At 33.3% G+C, this 15,554-nt stretch overlaps 2 protein-coding genes across 2 annotated transcripts; one reads left to right on the forward strand and one right to left on the reverse strand.

The window, feature by feature from the left end:
- Window positions 1-1,586: 1,586 nt before the first annotated feature.
- On the reverse strand, window positions 1,587-3,888 carry LOC123654519 (cuticle protein 19-like). The gene is made up of 5 exons (XM_045590419.1): window positions 3,880-3,888; window positions 3,715-3,822; window positions 2,938-3,072; window positions 2,313-2,479; window positions 1,587-1,740 (listed from the first exon to the last, which is right to left on the reverse strand). The coding sequence occupies exons 1-5, from the start codon at window positions 3,886-3,888 to the stop codon at window positions 1,689-1,691; spliced, it is 471 nt and encodes a 156-aa protein (XP_045446375.1). The 3' UTR covers window positions 1,587-1,688.
- Window positions 3,889-6,868: 2,980 nt separating this feature from the next.
- LOC123654262 (cuticle protein 19-like) lies at window positions 6,869-14,965 on the forward strand. Its single transcript, XM_045590176.1, has 7 exons — window positions 6,869-6,925; window positions 7,099-7,233; window positions 7,515-7,681; window positions 7,895-7,931; window positions 13,910-14,044; window positions 14,346-14,512; window positions 14,820-14,965. The coding sequence occupies exons 1-7, from the start codon at window positions 6,914-6,916 to the stop codon at window positions 14,869-14,871; spliced, it is 705 nt and encodes a 234-aa protein (XP_045446132.1). The 5' UTR covers window positions 6,869-6,913; the 3' UTR covers window positions 14,872-14,965.
- Window positions 14,966-15,554: the final 589 nt, after the last annotated feature.

Genomic DNA, 15,554 nt, shown 5'->3' on the forward strand with positions numbered 1-15,554 from the left:
TTACATATTTTATTTTATTATTTATTTAATGTTAGTTAGTTATTTTATTAATTTATTTAATATGTGTGCATGAAGTGTTTTTTTTTTTTTAATGTTTGTGTATATTAACATTTTTTAATTTTGTTGGGAAATTTTTGTTTAATTGAATGTCTCCAAATGTATTACGGTTTTGTTATAGTTTACAGTCTAAATTGTGAAGTCAGTAAATTCATCACGTAGGTAATTAGACTCAAATTTTACACATTTACCACTAGAAGAAACATTGATAACAGAGTGCCAGTCAAAAAGTGGTGGCAAATACTTTTAATTAAAATACGTAGTGTTATTATACGTAGTGTATTAAAAAATAATAATAATTGTGTTTTAAATAAAATTCGTTCATATCACAGCAATCTGTGAAAAAAAATTTGAAACTTGTCCGCAACTACTCCCCAGTCACTTGTAAATCATGAAATACTTATTAGGTCGGGGGTCAGATTATTTTATACAGAAATGCAAGGTAAGATTTTAAGAAAAACTTTTTTTAAGAAAAATTTTAAGAAAAACTTACCGCCATCTCTTAGGTAGTGACAAGATTCCGCTGCTGTAGAAATTTTGGGACTTCTCATTAAAAACCATGTCAAGTAGTTTTGGCAGTCTTCTCTTTACACTAACATAAAAATTCTAAAGAGACCAAAACAGATATAATCTGACGGTGCAAGATTGGGGCTATATGGTGAAATGGTGAATGCATTAAGACTTCCCAGTTAAGGTTTCTCAATATTTGTAGACTTGGCTAAAGACGTATCTGTGTGGTCGGGCGTTGTGATAAAAGATTACACTTTTTGTGTTGATCAATTCTGGCCACTTATTCTCATTTCTTAAGCCTCATCAGATGTTGACAGTGAAATCCGAATCGATGGTTATGCCCCGCGATAAAATCTTATAATGAATGATTCACTTTCAATCTATACAAATACTTCACTTCCAAAACACTCAACATCACTTTATTTCGAGTCAACCCAGGTTTCACGATAGTCTGTACAGCTTGACCGTCCATCAACACGATCTCTTTCGTAGATTTTTATCATAGGTTGTTTCTTTTTCGTTACCAGTGATCAACCTCTTAGAAAATGGTCGATAGTATTACGTCTTAAAATAGAATCGCTAATAAGTACACGATCCTTTAGTTTTTAATTCTTATTCTTTTTATTTTTATTTATTTTTATACAAATAGGTCAGCAAAAAAGCGTTCGGCTCATCTGATGGTAAGCGAATACCGTAGCTTATAGAAATCTGCACCACCAGAAGCTTTACAAGCACTTTGTCGACCCTACCCTCAATCCGGAATCAGAAACACAACATTGCTTAAAAACAATAACCTTAATACCTCCCAGCATTCCTGAGAAAAGGGGTCTTGACAGAAAGACGGACAACAAAGTGATCCTATAAGGGTTCCATTTTTTCCTTTTGAGGTACGGAACCCTAAAAATAATAAGATTAATAATAAAGTTAGAGTTTTAGAAACGAGTTTTTAGCTGATTCTTATTTACGAGTATAAGCGAGTTCGTTTTTTTTTTTTTTTTGAGGTACAGGGAATAAGACAATTTTTTAAAATAATCTGCTTTTAATCATATAAAACATATCAAATTAACAATATTAACAATACACCCAAGATGCTTGAACGACAAAGTGTGGCTAACAAATACTCAGTGATGGTAATATTTATGATGCACGTTGTATTTGACATCAGCGTGGAATCTGTAAGACAAGAAGAAATTGTTTAGGTATTATAAAACTTACGCGATGGTACATGATTATATATAAACAAATGCTAAAATAATGTCCTATTAGTAAAAAGGTTTATTTTATTATATACGTTATTACCATTGTCACACCTACTGAGTATTATTGTTGTAAAAAACAATAATTCGTAATTAAATTTTTTAAATTTACTTTTCTATTTAGTAAAATTTGTCTTCTACAAACATAAAACTTAATTTTCTTTAAACTACTACTAATTAATTGAGATACCTAGTATTTTTTTAAAAAAACCTTTTTTTCTTATGCTACACTTGATTATACAAAAATGTGATCATTACTTTCTATTCACTAGCCTACTGAAACTGTTTCGATTAAGTAGACTGTACAAATATGTTTACACTTTGAATGTTTTTGTTTAAATTATTCTGATATTTTATACCTTTCCTATAAACAGGCAAAATAAAATCAAACTTTAAAATTAAATCAGACGATTTCACACTAAAACAGATTCTAGTGTTGATGGTTATATTAAAAGATATAGTGTAATAAACTAATTAATAGTTATGTACCCGGTATGCCCGTCGCCATGGTAGTGCACTTGTCTTTCGTTGCCGTCGGGCTGGTGGAGAGCGTAGTAGCCCTTTACGATATCACCGTCGCGACTCTCGTGCTGAGACTTGATGTCGCCGGTGTGATGGTCTTCTACTTTGTAGTCAAACTGATATTTGGGGTGGGCCTGCAATTGGCATTATTATTTATAAGCTGTGGCTCGTAGTTTGGGACTATATCAAAAATAATTACGACTTAAATTAAATGTTATACATGCATAATGGTTGTTTGTGATTAATCAAATATATAGATAGATAGATAGATACTCTTTATTGTACACAACAACAATCAACACAATAACATATTACAAATAAAAAAACAGTGTGCAAAGGCGGTCTTATCGCTAGAATAGCGACCTCTTCCAGACAACCTTTGGGCATATAGGACACAGCGTAATGAAAGCGGTAGGGAAGTGTACACAGAGAGGTGACAATTAGTGCCACCTAGAACAATATCATATATTAATTATTTTTAAGTAAATATTCATGTTTGTAACGATAAGATGATCGTCACAGCTTTACTCGGGGTCGTTAGTGGATTTTCTTTCGCTACGATGTTATATTAACATTTAAAGTAATCACTTACATAGTAGTCATGGTCATGACCGTATCCATGTCCATAACCATAATCGTGCCGAGAGATGTGTTGAGATGAGTACGCGGGACCATGGTGGTAGTCATACGCGGCTACAGCGGTGACAAGGGCGGCTAAGCAAAGCACCTGTAGAAGAAGTATTGAAAATTAATTTTATAATAATAATAATAAAACTAGTTTATTTCAGACTGTACATCCATAGTGTGTTAGTGTGTTAGCAACAATATTTACTTATAAACTATATTAGTTATTGTAAATAAGATTATAATTAAATAAAATGAAAGAATAGTTTTATTTGGCCGTGATTGTCCCTTAGAATGCTGTTCTTGTTGGCCCTCATGCGCCGCAGCAGAGAAGATGAAATCCATAAACCCGCGCGTCCGCGAACATCCCTAAGACGCTGCTAAAGCGCGGTACCCGCAACAGAATTCTGAAGGCATTATTATACTGCACACGTAGTGCGCTGTAGGCTCGACCCGTGTAGCTCACCCACAGGCCACCTGAGAAAAAAGACTGACAAAAAGCCCAAAATAGGGTATGTTTGACACCCATATAGTACCACGAGCTAGCCTACGTGCGAGCATATTGCGTCTCACCGCCAGCGCCCTACGTTCCCTCTCAATTACGTCATCATCATTCAAATCAGCAGTGACTATATTGCCCAAATATTAAAATTTGTTTTTATCGAGGATTGTTTAAAAATAACTGCTTTGATTCACGTTTCTTTTATATTTTTTTTTAATAAAATAAAAATAATGTCTCATATACCTTGGAGTACATTTTGGTTTGTTTATTTTTAGTTGAGGGTTCAAAGTTAAACTGACGACTGATACGTTTTAATTTTGAATCCAGTCTTTTATACCCGTAACGATGTGTCTAACCAAGGTAACAATTATTTCATTAACGCTAGAAGTTAAAATATTAAGCGCATACCCGATACATTTTGTAACAATTTTGTTAGTGTCGACCATTCACGGCCGTAGTGTTGGATTCTATGCATTGTAGAAGTTGACATTGGATTTTTGTCGAAGTATTAACCCCTTGAAAATTGATGCTTTCTGTTATAGGAATGTGGCAAGAATTCGAAAAAGTCGAAGTCATACGAATTAGATTCAGTTTAGTAAAAACAACAATACCTACAAATTGAACGCATGGGATAAAACTGAGTATGCGCTACCTTAATCCGAAGTTCTACTCAAAGTCAACATTCTGACATTTTACTAAAGCATGAGATTTAGATTAAAAGGTCGAGTGTGGGGATAAATTTGTCAAACTATAAAAAAAATCATCATTATCAACTTCACATATTGTGTTATGAAAGATGAAATATAGGATTATAAATTATTTTCTATTCTTCCACAAAATGCAATTGTATAGATATTATAATATCAAATATTGAACTAGAAATATTATTAATATAATAGCTGTGCCCGCGACTTCATCGGCGTGGAATTTAAAAAAAAAAGTTATTGTTCAGTTCACAGAGTTAGAAAATAAATAAATTTCTAAAATATAACAACTAAAATGTATTCTTTTTACATTATATGATTCTATTTTAACGAATAAACGGTTTTTTGTATGTTTTGTTATTTATTTTTAAATTGTATTGTGAGAATCAACCTAATACATACTTAGTAAAGATATAGTAATAATTCTGAACAGAGATTACACCCGTTTCTGATAACACTTTATCATGCCTCGGCAACGCGGTAAGTGAAACAACACTGAACGAATAAAACTCTTGAAAGATTTTCGTAAAAGAATTTCATAGTCACATGCGAACCAAAAAAGGTTAAATTCTTTACGGAAAATCTATTACTATATCGTCTAATATATTTTTTAATCCTAGTATTCTTCATAAGTCTGTTAACCACAATTGATTCTACATATCAAAACACGCTAATAATCACGCCTCTATATAGACGAGTCTTGGTTTCAAAGTATTCAATAATTTTACAGCACATGTGACATCCTCGTCGCTTTGTTATATAAAGCTACTGTTGGTGTTGTAGGGCATGGAACTTCACCATAAGTGGAACCTTTTTCAGACTACAATTTGTTTTGTATAGCAAATTATATTATATATCGTCATAGAAGAATAAAATTATATCAAAATATAAAGTAATAACGCAAGCATAGAGCTTATGGTCAAATTTTTTTTCTCGTGCTGAATTTTACCGTTTTGGATCCCTTCCTTCCTTCGTTAGGCTGTCATACTTTTATTAACAACTGTTATAAATATTACTTACACCTACCTTCCTGCCTATAAACTCAAAAAAGAAAACGTGCCTATAAACTCAAAACAAGAAATTTTATCGTTATCAAAATAGCATGAGAACTGTTAAGAAATGAAACAAAACTAAAAATTAATATACTTAGTGCAAACGTCACATTTTGCCATTCTCCCCTTGTCCTATCCTTTTCAAATCTACTTATAATATACTAGCGGACCCGGCAGACGTTGTCCTGCCCGGAAAACAGCTACCAAATTTGATAGCCTACATACCGATAGCAGTGCCACCTACCAAGTGCAATTGAGATAAAAACTACCATATCTTCCAAGTCAGACAAAATTACAGATGCTTACAAAATTTGATAAAAAGTTGTTCAGTAGTTTCGGAGTTACATACTGATATCAGCGCCACCTACCAAGTCCGATTGAGATAAAAACTACCCTATCTTCCAAGTTGGACAAAATTATAGATGCGTACAAAATATGATAAAAATTGGTTCAGTAGTTTCGGAATTACATACAATAGCAGCGCCACCCATCGGGTCCAATTAAGATAAAAACTACCCTATCTCCCAAGTTGGACCAAATTACAGATACTTAAAAAATTTGATAAAAATTGGTTCAGTAGTTTCGGAGTTATGTACATACATTTAAAATTTTCATTGTTAACGCCCACCCCCGTAATCCTTATTGGGCATGAGTTATCCTAAAATCCGCTCATCGATCATTTCTACATCACATATAGGAGATTCGTACCAAATTAAAATTTGGAGTCGATAGTTTAAAAACGGGAATTTTCCATTGTTAACGCCCCCGCAACAATATAATAGGTAATGTGAAATAGCTAGTTAATACCATTTTTACTGTATATAAATTAAATTAAAATGCGGTCTGCGAATAAGATAAATGTAATAATTTAATAACTTACGTATTTAAAATGTTCGTTAAAGTCCAAGGATGCTTGAACTTCAACGAACATTTTAAAAAAAGAATTGGTAAAATTAGTCAATTTAATTAAATTAGTAAATTGTTGAGTTATACGCTTACGAACACATTTTACGATTCATTTTTATATATAAGATAAAGCCCCAACTCGTTTGCAGACCTATTTTATAGAAGACATCTAACAGACATATGAAAATTTGAAATAAACGTACTATATCTAATCTAATTAGTATGTAACTGCTTACATATAGTTATAAACAGTTTTACCAAAACCATAAAATACAAAAAAATACCGAACTAATTTTTAACTACACTAGTACTAGTAGTAGTCGCGCGGAGACACATAAACCTCTGGTACTACCGTACACAATGTCTATTAACTTCCACTGCGCGGACGCCACAGAAGCTAACAAGTTTTTTTTATTTAACAGTCTTTCAAGTTCCTAGTGTAAATAGACAACAAAATATCAACCACTAAAGACCAACTGGAGTCGTGAAGACCCCGTGTGCGTAATTGAATGTTACAATGTCATACAAAATTAATTTCAGCCATGCAGCGAATCTAATACCAACAATTTAATAGTCGATGTTTGTAGCTTTTACGAAATTATTGCAAAGTATGTTGTACCGAGTATGTATGCGATAAATATTTTTACTACAAACAACAATGCAATCGTTATTACCTTGAATAAATACCCTAATATTATGTATAAAAGGCTTGATTCAAAACTAAAACGTATCAGTTCACTGCTTGACTTTGTACCCTCAACGGAAAATAATCAATCCAAAATGTACTCCAAGGTAAAATTCTAGAATAATGAATTAAAATGTGTAAAAAGTGTGATTAAATATGGTTAATTTTTTTTCAATACGTGTTTATTCTTAAATATAACCGCATACACTTACAACGGATAATCTAATAGTTTCATGAAATCATAAAAAATACTATCTAGTTTTCAATACTTCTTCTACAGGTGCTTTGTTTAGCCGCCCTTGTCGCCGCCGTAGTCGCGTATGATTACCACCATGCTCCTGCATACTCTTCTCAACACATCTCTCGCCACGATTATGGTTATGGACATGGATATGGTCATGATCATGACTACTATGTAAGTATTACAAATATTATAAAATTTAAAGAAGCCGGTTATATTGAAATGACATTTAATGTTAAATATCGCCCCATACAAGACCATAGTGAAATAATATCTACTACCAACTCCGAGTAAAGCTGTGACGGTCATAAATTAATATATTTGAATAATTATAAATAGCCAGTAAACGCATATACAATTTTATTTACTTAATAAAAGTAATTATATTTTTATGTAGTCCCAATATGGCCACAACCGAGCCACAGCTTATAAAAAATACCTGATATAAATTGCAGGCCCACCCTAAATATCAATTTGACTACAAAGTAGAAGACCATCACACCGGCGACATTAAGTCTCAGCACGAGAGTCGCGACGGTGATGTCGTAAAGGGCTACTACGGTCTCCACCAGCCCGACGGCAACGAAAGACAAGTGCACTACCATGGCGACGGGCATACCGGGTACATAACTATTAATTAGTTTATTACACTATATCTTTAATAAATTAACCAACAACACTAGAACTTAAATAAAATATTAAAAAAAATTGATTGCATTTAATCTCTTTAAAAGAAAGGCATAAAATATCAAACTAATATATAGAAAAACATAAAAGTGTAAAAATATTTCAATAATCTACTGAACCACTAATTTAATTTCTTATTCTGTTACAGATTCCACGCTGATGTCAAATACAACGTGCATCACGTCGCTCCTAAACATTACTATTATTATTTGTTAGCCGCACATTGTTGTTCAAGCATCTTGCATCAAGCATCATCATTCATCGGGTGTATTGTTAATACGTGATTTTTTTTTTTGTATTAGTAAAAGCAGATGATTTTAAAAATGTTGTCTTTTTTATCCTATTTCCTTTAACATCTAAAAGTTATGCTTACGAACTATAATCTTAAAACTCACCTAGAAAGATATATTGTTTCATTCAAGGCAAAACATTTGCAATATACATATTATACGCATACGCATTCAGCCTGCAACATCCCACCCCGTATTTTGTCATAAATTTCAGTTAATAAGCTAATGATAAGAACATTTAATGAGAAATTTAAGCTTGATTTTGAAAATTCCTCTAAGATAGTTTGAAAAAATATAAATATATGTAATTCGTACGAAAATTTACACATATTTTTTTAAAATTTGTGGAAACACTTCAAAATTTGACGACATGCCTCAATAATATGAAGCAACCCAAATGTTTTATTTAGTGATTAATAACAGGAAGTTAAACGAAAAAATGTGTTTAAGTGGAGTAGGTGACGCTAGTCTAATAATTAATTATGCTGTACAGTTATATTTTGAAGTATATTATCAAATTATCTCTCGCCATCATTACTGCCCGTGGCCCGCACGCGTTAACTTTAGAGTAAAAGCCAGCCGGAACCGCCGCAAACGCTACGTATCGCAATTTTTAAATCTGTAATATCTTCGAAAATATTCATTTAAATCATATGCTGTAAATCGCCATATAGATCTATATTAAATCAACGCCGTATTTAAGGTATTTAATTAGATAAGAATTAATGAAAGAAAGAAAGAAAGAAAGAAAGAAAAGTTCTTTATTGGCCATTATCATTTAAAATTTTAATAATACAATTAAGTTAGAAGGCCTAGAACCAGGTCTCTGCCTCAGCATTGCTTAGCAGCAAATTGTTACTGCTAAGGCGCTGCTCTTCCGTCAGAGCCTGCATCGGCGACTTCAGACGCCAAACGCCACAAGAACATAATGTGCTTAATAAAAAAGATAATATAAAATAAAAATCAACGAAAGATCTTAATGCTGTCTTTGTTAAAATCGCTTCGAAAATTAGCCATTATTTGTCGTAAAAAGTAAATGACATAAAAATGTTACTGTGGGATATCCATAAGAGATAGACATATACCATAGCGGAGTTTTCTGTAGACCTCTTCAATGTGTGCAATACTTAGAACATTATTTTGATAAATCTCGTAGGTTTCAGACTGCGTTGGCAATGTAAGCGGAAAAAATGTAATTATTTACGACATCACATTAGAAACCTCAAAAATAACTTTCTCCACTATTTAATGGATGTTATTATACATATAAAACTTACTCTTCAATCACTCTATCTATTAAAAAACCCGCATCAAAATCCGTTGCGTAGTTTTAAAGATTTAAGCATACATAGGGACATAGGAATAGCGAAAGCGACTTGGTTTTATACTATGTAGTGATTTATGTTTCGAAAATACAAAAAACTACTGTAGAGTCGTAAAACTAACGTGTGAGATCAGCTCAGCTTTCACACGTTATTTTCACACTAAAAATAACGTGTGATAGATGCGGAACGGAGCATGAGTGGCATTTCCCGCAGCGCCGGAGCTAAGATGGAGTCAGACGCGGAGCTCGAAGGTATTATAATAGCTTTAATTTTTTTTCTAATGTCAAAACTTTAACCGCGGATATTTCCATAATATCTTTATAACCATGGGGTTCCGAAGGGTGGCAGTGATACCGGGGGTAGCGCCCCCCCAAAACCATAAATCGACGGGTCTTAATCTAGAGACTAGCCAAGCTTAATCGACCACGCTATAATAACGATTACTATTGCGGGTCTAAGATAACACTAGGGAGCGACGGCTTTACATGGCATGGCACTAGGAATGGCGAGGAGAAATACATGCAAATACGATCAGTGATAAAAATAAAACGTATAAAATGTGGAATAAATAACTGAACTGAGTCGGAATCCAAACCACAACAGTGAGTGTCGAGTCTTGTTCACGCAGCAGTTATACCACTACAGTTATTCTTAAAAAAAATATGCCTTTAGACATGGAGATATAAAAAATTCAAGTATATGGAAACATTTTTAAATAGTTACATTTACAACTGACTTTACATTGTTTGTATGATTAACATCCAGCCCACACCCACAATCTTAGGTAGATCGTCGGCCCAACGAGCTGGAGGACGTCCCACACTGCGTTTGCCAAGACGTCACGGTCTCCACTCCAGGACCCGCCTGCTCCAACGGCCATCGGTCCTGCGACACAGATGACCAGCCCACTGCCACTTCAACTTGCTAATTCTGTGGGCTGTGTCGGTTACTTTCGTTGTCTCGCGGATAGTCTTATTTCGAATCCTATCTTTGAGAGAAACCCCAAGTATAGCCTTAGACTTTAAACTTGTGGACCTGTCCCTTCGTCAGTGTCCACTTCTTGGCTTAGTATGTTAAAACAGGCAGGACGCATTGTTATAAATAACGTATTGTTATTATAAACAATAATTTCTGGTTCGATCCCTGCACATGACACACATTTTTATTGGCCATAGAGAGGTTTGCCGTGGTCTTGGCGTTTGTGCATGAGTATTGTATGTATTTCAGGACCCACGTCATTGGAGTAAATCCTTTTGGAGTCCGTTTCGTGCATTTATAAACAAACAGTCTAAAAAGAGAAACAAGATATTAGCTTTCTTTAATCTTCCTTCTTTGTGTTTTAATTTAGTTGTTAAATTAATTAAAAAATATTATAAAACATTGCGCTAGGAATCGTTGGATAGTTACGATTTTTAAATTAGTGCTTTGTTAATATTATACAGATATAACTGCTGTACAACGACATATTTGAATACAAGTGCTGTGTTATGCATGTCCTACATTGTTATCTACTATTCTTGTCTCGAATATAATTTTTAACTACTTTCATTGTAACTTGATGAATTTTCAATGATGTTACATAATAAATAGTAAGTATTCAGAAAATAACATTGCAAATGTAGTATTAAATAATTAGATTCATGACATGCAATAGAATGCTCGCGATGAATTGTCGTACTGAATAATGTCGGATGATCTGAGTTTAGTTTTTTTTTTTTTTTTATTAGACTTATAGGAGTAAAAGAAATAGGATAGTGTACAAAGAATAAAGACAATATTTCTAGAAGGATCTGGTTTTACTTTTATAAAACATTTCAAAAATTAACAGTACACCCAAGATGCTTGAAAAACAAAGTGTGGCTAACAAATACTCAGTGATGGTAATATTTATGATGCACGTTGTATTTGACATCAGCGTGGAATCTGTAAGAGAAAAATAAATTAAATATGAGGTTCAGAATTTACGCAAGAATACATGAACATACATAAACAAGTGCTGAATCATATCTTATTAGTAAACACATTTATTACGTTATTACCATTGTTACATCTACATTATTATAGATGTAAAAAAAAAAACATTAATTCGATTTTAAAAATTGATTTTAATAAATTTACTGTTTTAAATAAGATTAATCGATTTCGAAAGAACATACTTAAACAAATTCTAGTGTCATTTATTATCTAAGAAAAAATTAATGTCAAATAGGTACTAATAAATATGTAATTACCTGGTGTGTTCGTCGCCATGGTAGTGTACTTGTCTTTCGTTGCCGTCGGGCTGGTGGAGAGCGTAGTAGCCCTTTACGACATCACCGTTGCGACTCTCGTGCTGAAACTTGATGTCGCCGGTGTGATGGTCTTCTACTTTGTAGTCAAACTGATATTTGGGGTGGGCCTGCAATTTGCATTATTATTTATAAGCTGTGGCTCGTAGTTCGGGACTATATCAGAAATAATTACGACTTAAATAAAATGTTATACATGCATAATGGTTGTTTGTGATTAATCAAATATATTAGTTTTTGTTAAGTAAACAATCCGCTATTTTAATGCTTAGATGATCGTCACAGCTTTACTTGGAGTGGTTGGCACATTATTGTGAGTGTATGCGTAGTCATAAAGTCATCGCAATGACGCATAACGTTACTTGATATTGCTGCCGAGATGTTGAGATGAGTTTCAAATATCTGTGATACCCAGAAAGCCTTTATTTTAAAACAGTTACTATACTTCCTTAATAATTTTTGTCAACTCTCTTATTAGCCATTTGTTTCATTTAAGTCACAGACAATTTTATCAAATACTCACGGCTGCAATCACTATCGTAGTTTTTATTCGCTGTGCCTACAGTTTAGTAATTCTTATTTTTTGGGTAGCTATTCAAAAGCCTAGGTGACACAAATAATACATAGTAACTTAGTGTAATTTTTCTGTTCAATGGAATTGCATCGTCGAGTCAATGCGACGATATTACCGAGACTACTAACCAACTTCAGAACTTTCGTCAAACTCGCCACCACTCATGACCTGTTCCTACTTAAACTCACATTGATGGTTCTGTTCTTCCAAATGATTAATTGCTTCGTCAAGGCTTGGTGCCAAGGCCGAAGCCTTTCACCTTTCTTCGAATTTACGACTAACTTCAGCGAGGCATGACTAAATATTTGTAAATTGTCAATTACCCATTTTTATTCTAAAAAAATAAAGTAATATTGTGTTATAATAATATCATGCGTATACGTAATAACCTCAATATCTCAACGTTTACTTCAAAATTAATTTTGCATATGTAATCCAAGCATGTTTGTGGACAACCAAATAGTACTTGGGCTCATATTGTATGAGGAACATTATTTGAACATTCGTTTGAAAGAATTTGGAAGCGCACGAAGCTAACGCTAGCCGATTTCAAGAATTTATCGATTTTATATTGATGGACTTCGAACTTCCATTAATTATTCATCATCATTATCATCACTTCAGCCTATTGCAGTCTACCGCTGGACAGCCGAGGCCTCCACAAGTTCGCGCTAAAAATGGCGTGAACTCATGTGTGTTGCCCATAGTCACCACGCTGGCGTGTTGATGACCGCAGGGCTGACTTTGTCGCACCGAAGACTCTGCTACCCGTCTTCGGTCTGTGTATTTCAAAGCCAGCAGCTGGATGGCTCTTCCTAGCTATGTGGCTACGGCATTAAAGAATATAGTCTTTCTTCCCGTGGGTGTCGCAAGAGGCGACTAAGGAATAACACAGTTCCACTACCACCTTGGAACTTATAAAGCCGACCATCCATTAATTATTATACATAGCATTCACGTTGCACGTATGTCGAAATAAATATCCAAAACCTAGGATTCCGAAATCTTTGTGTTTGTAAGCAACGTGACAGAAAGGTAAAGTAAGTACGTCCACTCTTAAGTAGAACAAGCCCTTAAGGTGAAAGAGACTCAAGCAGAAAATACTGATATGATTGAGTAGTTTCTGATTATTATAACGACAACTCAATTAAATCAAATTATTTTAAAAGCAGCATGTTTGCTGCCACTAATTAGAGTAAGTACGTGATTGCGATTGTGTATCCAGAGTGTCCATATTATCGGGAATAAATATTTCGTCATATTTCAAGTTCAGGTATGCATACAATCTGATACCAACGATATGACAGTGAACGTTCGTAGCTTTTACGAAATTATTGCAAACTTTAACGAGTGTGCGGCAAATATTTTACTACGAGCAACAATGAAATCGTTTTTACCTTGGATAGATACCCTAGTAATATGTATAAAAGACGTGATTAACAACTATAACGTATCAGTTCACTGCTTGACTTTGCACCCTCAACGGCAAATAATCAATCCAAAATGTACTCCAAGGTACTTAATTCTAGAATAATTCAGTGAAATGTGAAAAAAGTGTGATTTAAAATAGTGATATCTTAAAGACAAGTTCATTCTTAAATATCATCGCATCCACTCACAATAATTTGCGAATAGTTTTATGAAATAATAAAAAACACTATCTAGTTTTCAATACTTCTTCTACAGGTGCTTTGCTTAGCCGTCCTTGTCGCCGCTGTAGTCGCGTATGACTACCACCATGGCCCCGCGTACTCATCTCAACACATCTCTCGCCACGATTATGGTTATGGACATGGATACGGTCATGACCACGACTACTATGTAAATATTACAAATATTATAAAATTAGAAGTAACAGGTTATGTTGAAATGTTATTTAATTTTAAATATCGCCCCATACAATATCGTGTAATAATATCTACTACCAACTCCAAGTAAAGCTGTGACGATCATCTAAGCATTAATATAGCGGAATATTTATTTAACAAAAAATAATATTTTTGATTAATCATAAATAACCAGTAAACGCATGTAAAATTTTATTTTCATCATAATTATTTTTATATAATAGCAAAATGTCCACAACCGAGCCACAGCTTATAAATAATAATATAAATTGCAGGCCCACCCCAAATACCAATTTGACTACAAAGTAGAAGACCATCACACCGGCGACATCAAGTCTCAGCACGAGAGTCGCGACGGTGATATTGTAAATGGCTACTACGCTCTCCACCAGTCCGACGGTAACGAAAGACAAGTACACTACCATGGCGACGAACACACCGGGTAAATACATATTTATTAGTACCTATTTGACATTAATTTTTTTTTAGATAATAAATAGCACTAGAATTTGTTTAAGTATGTTCTTTCGAAATCGATTAATCTTATTTAAAACAGTAAATTTATTAAAATCAATTTTTAAAATCGAATTAATGTTTTTTTTTTACATCTATAATAATGTAGATGTAACAATGGTAATAACGTAATAAATGTGTTTACTAATAAGATATGATTCAGCACTTGTTTATGTATGTTCATGTATTCTTGCGTAAATTCTGAACCTCATATTTAATTTATTTTTCTCTTACAGATTCCACGCTGATGTCAAATACAACGTGCATCATAAATATTACCATCACTGAGTATTTGTTAGCCACACTTTGTTTTTCAAGCATCTTGGGTGTACTGTTAATTTTTGAAATGTTTTATAAAAGTAAAACCAGATCCTTCTAGAAATATTGTCTTTATTCTTTGTACACTATCCTATTTCTTTTACTCCTATAAGTCTAATAAAAAAAAAAAAAAACTAAACTCAGATCATCCGACATTATTCAGTACGACAATTCATCGCGAGCATTCTATTGCATGTCATGAATCTAATTATTTAATACTACATTTGCAATGTTATTTTCTGAATACTTACTATTTATTATGTAACATCATTGAAAATTCATCAAGTTACAATGAAAGTAGTTAAAAATTATATTCGAGACAAGAATAGTAGATAACAATGTAGGACATGCATAACACAGCACTTGTATTCAAATATGTCGTTGTACAGCAGTTATATCTGTATAATATTAACAAAGCACTAATTTAAAAATCGTAACTATCCAACGATTCCTAGCGCAATGTTTTATAATATTTTTTAATTAATTTAACAACTAAATTAAAACACAAAGAAGGAAGATTAAAGAAAGCTAATATCTTGTTTCTCTTTTTAGACTGTTTGTTTATAAATGCACGAAACGGACTCCAAAAGGATTTACTCCAATGACGTGGGTCCTGAAATACATACAATACTCATGCACAAACACCAAGACCA

Source organism: Melitaea cinxia, chromosome 6 (assembly GCF_905220565.1).
Source record: "Melitaea cinxia chromosome 6, ilMelCinx1.1, whole genome shotgun sequence".
In the NCBI taxonomy this organism is placed as follows: domain Eukaryota; kingdom Metazoa; phylum Arthropoda; class Insecta; order Lepidoptera; family Nymphalidae; genus Melitaea; species Melitaea cinxia.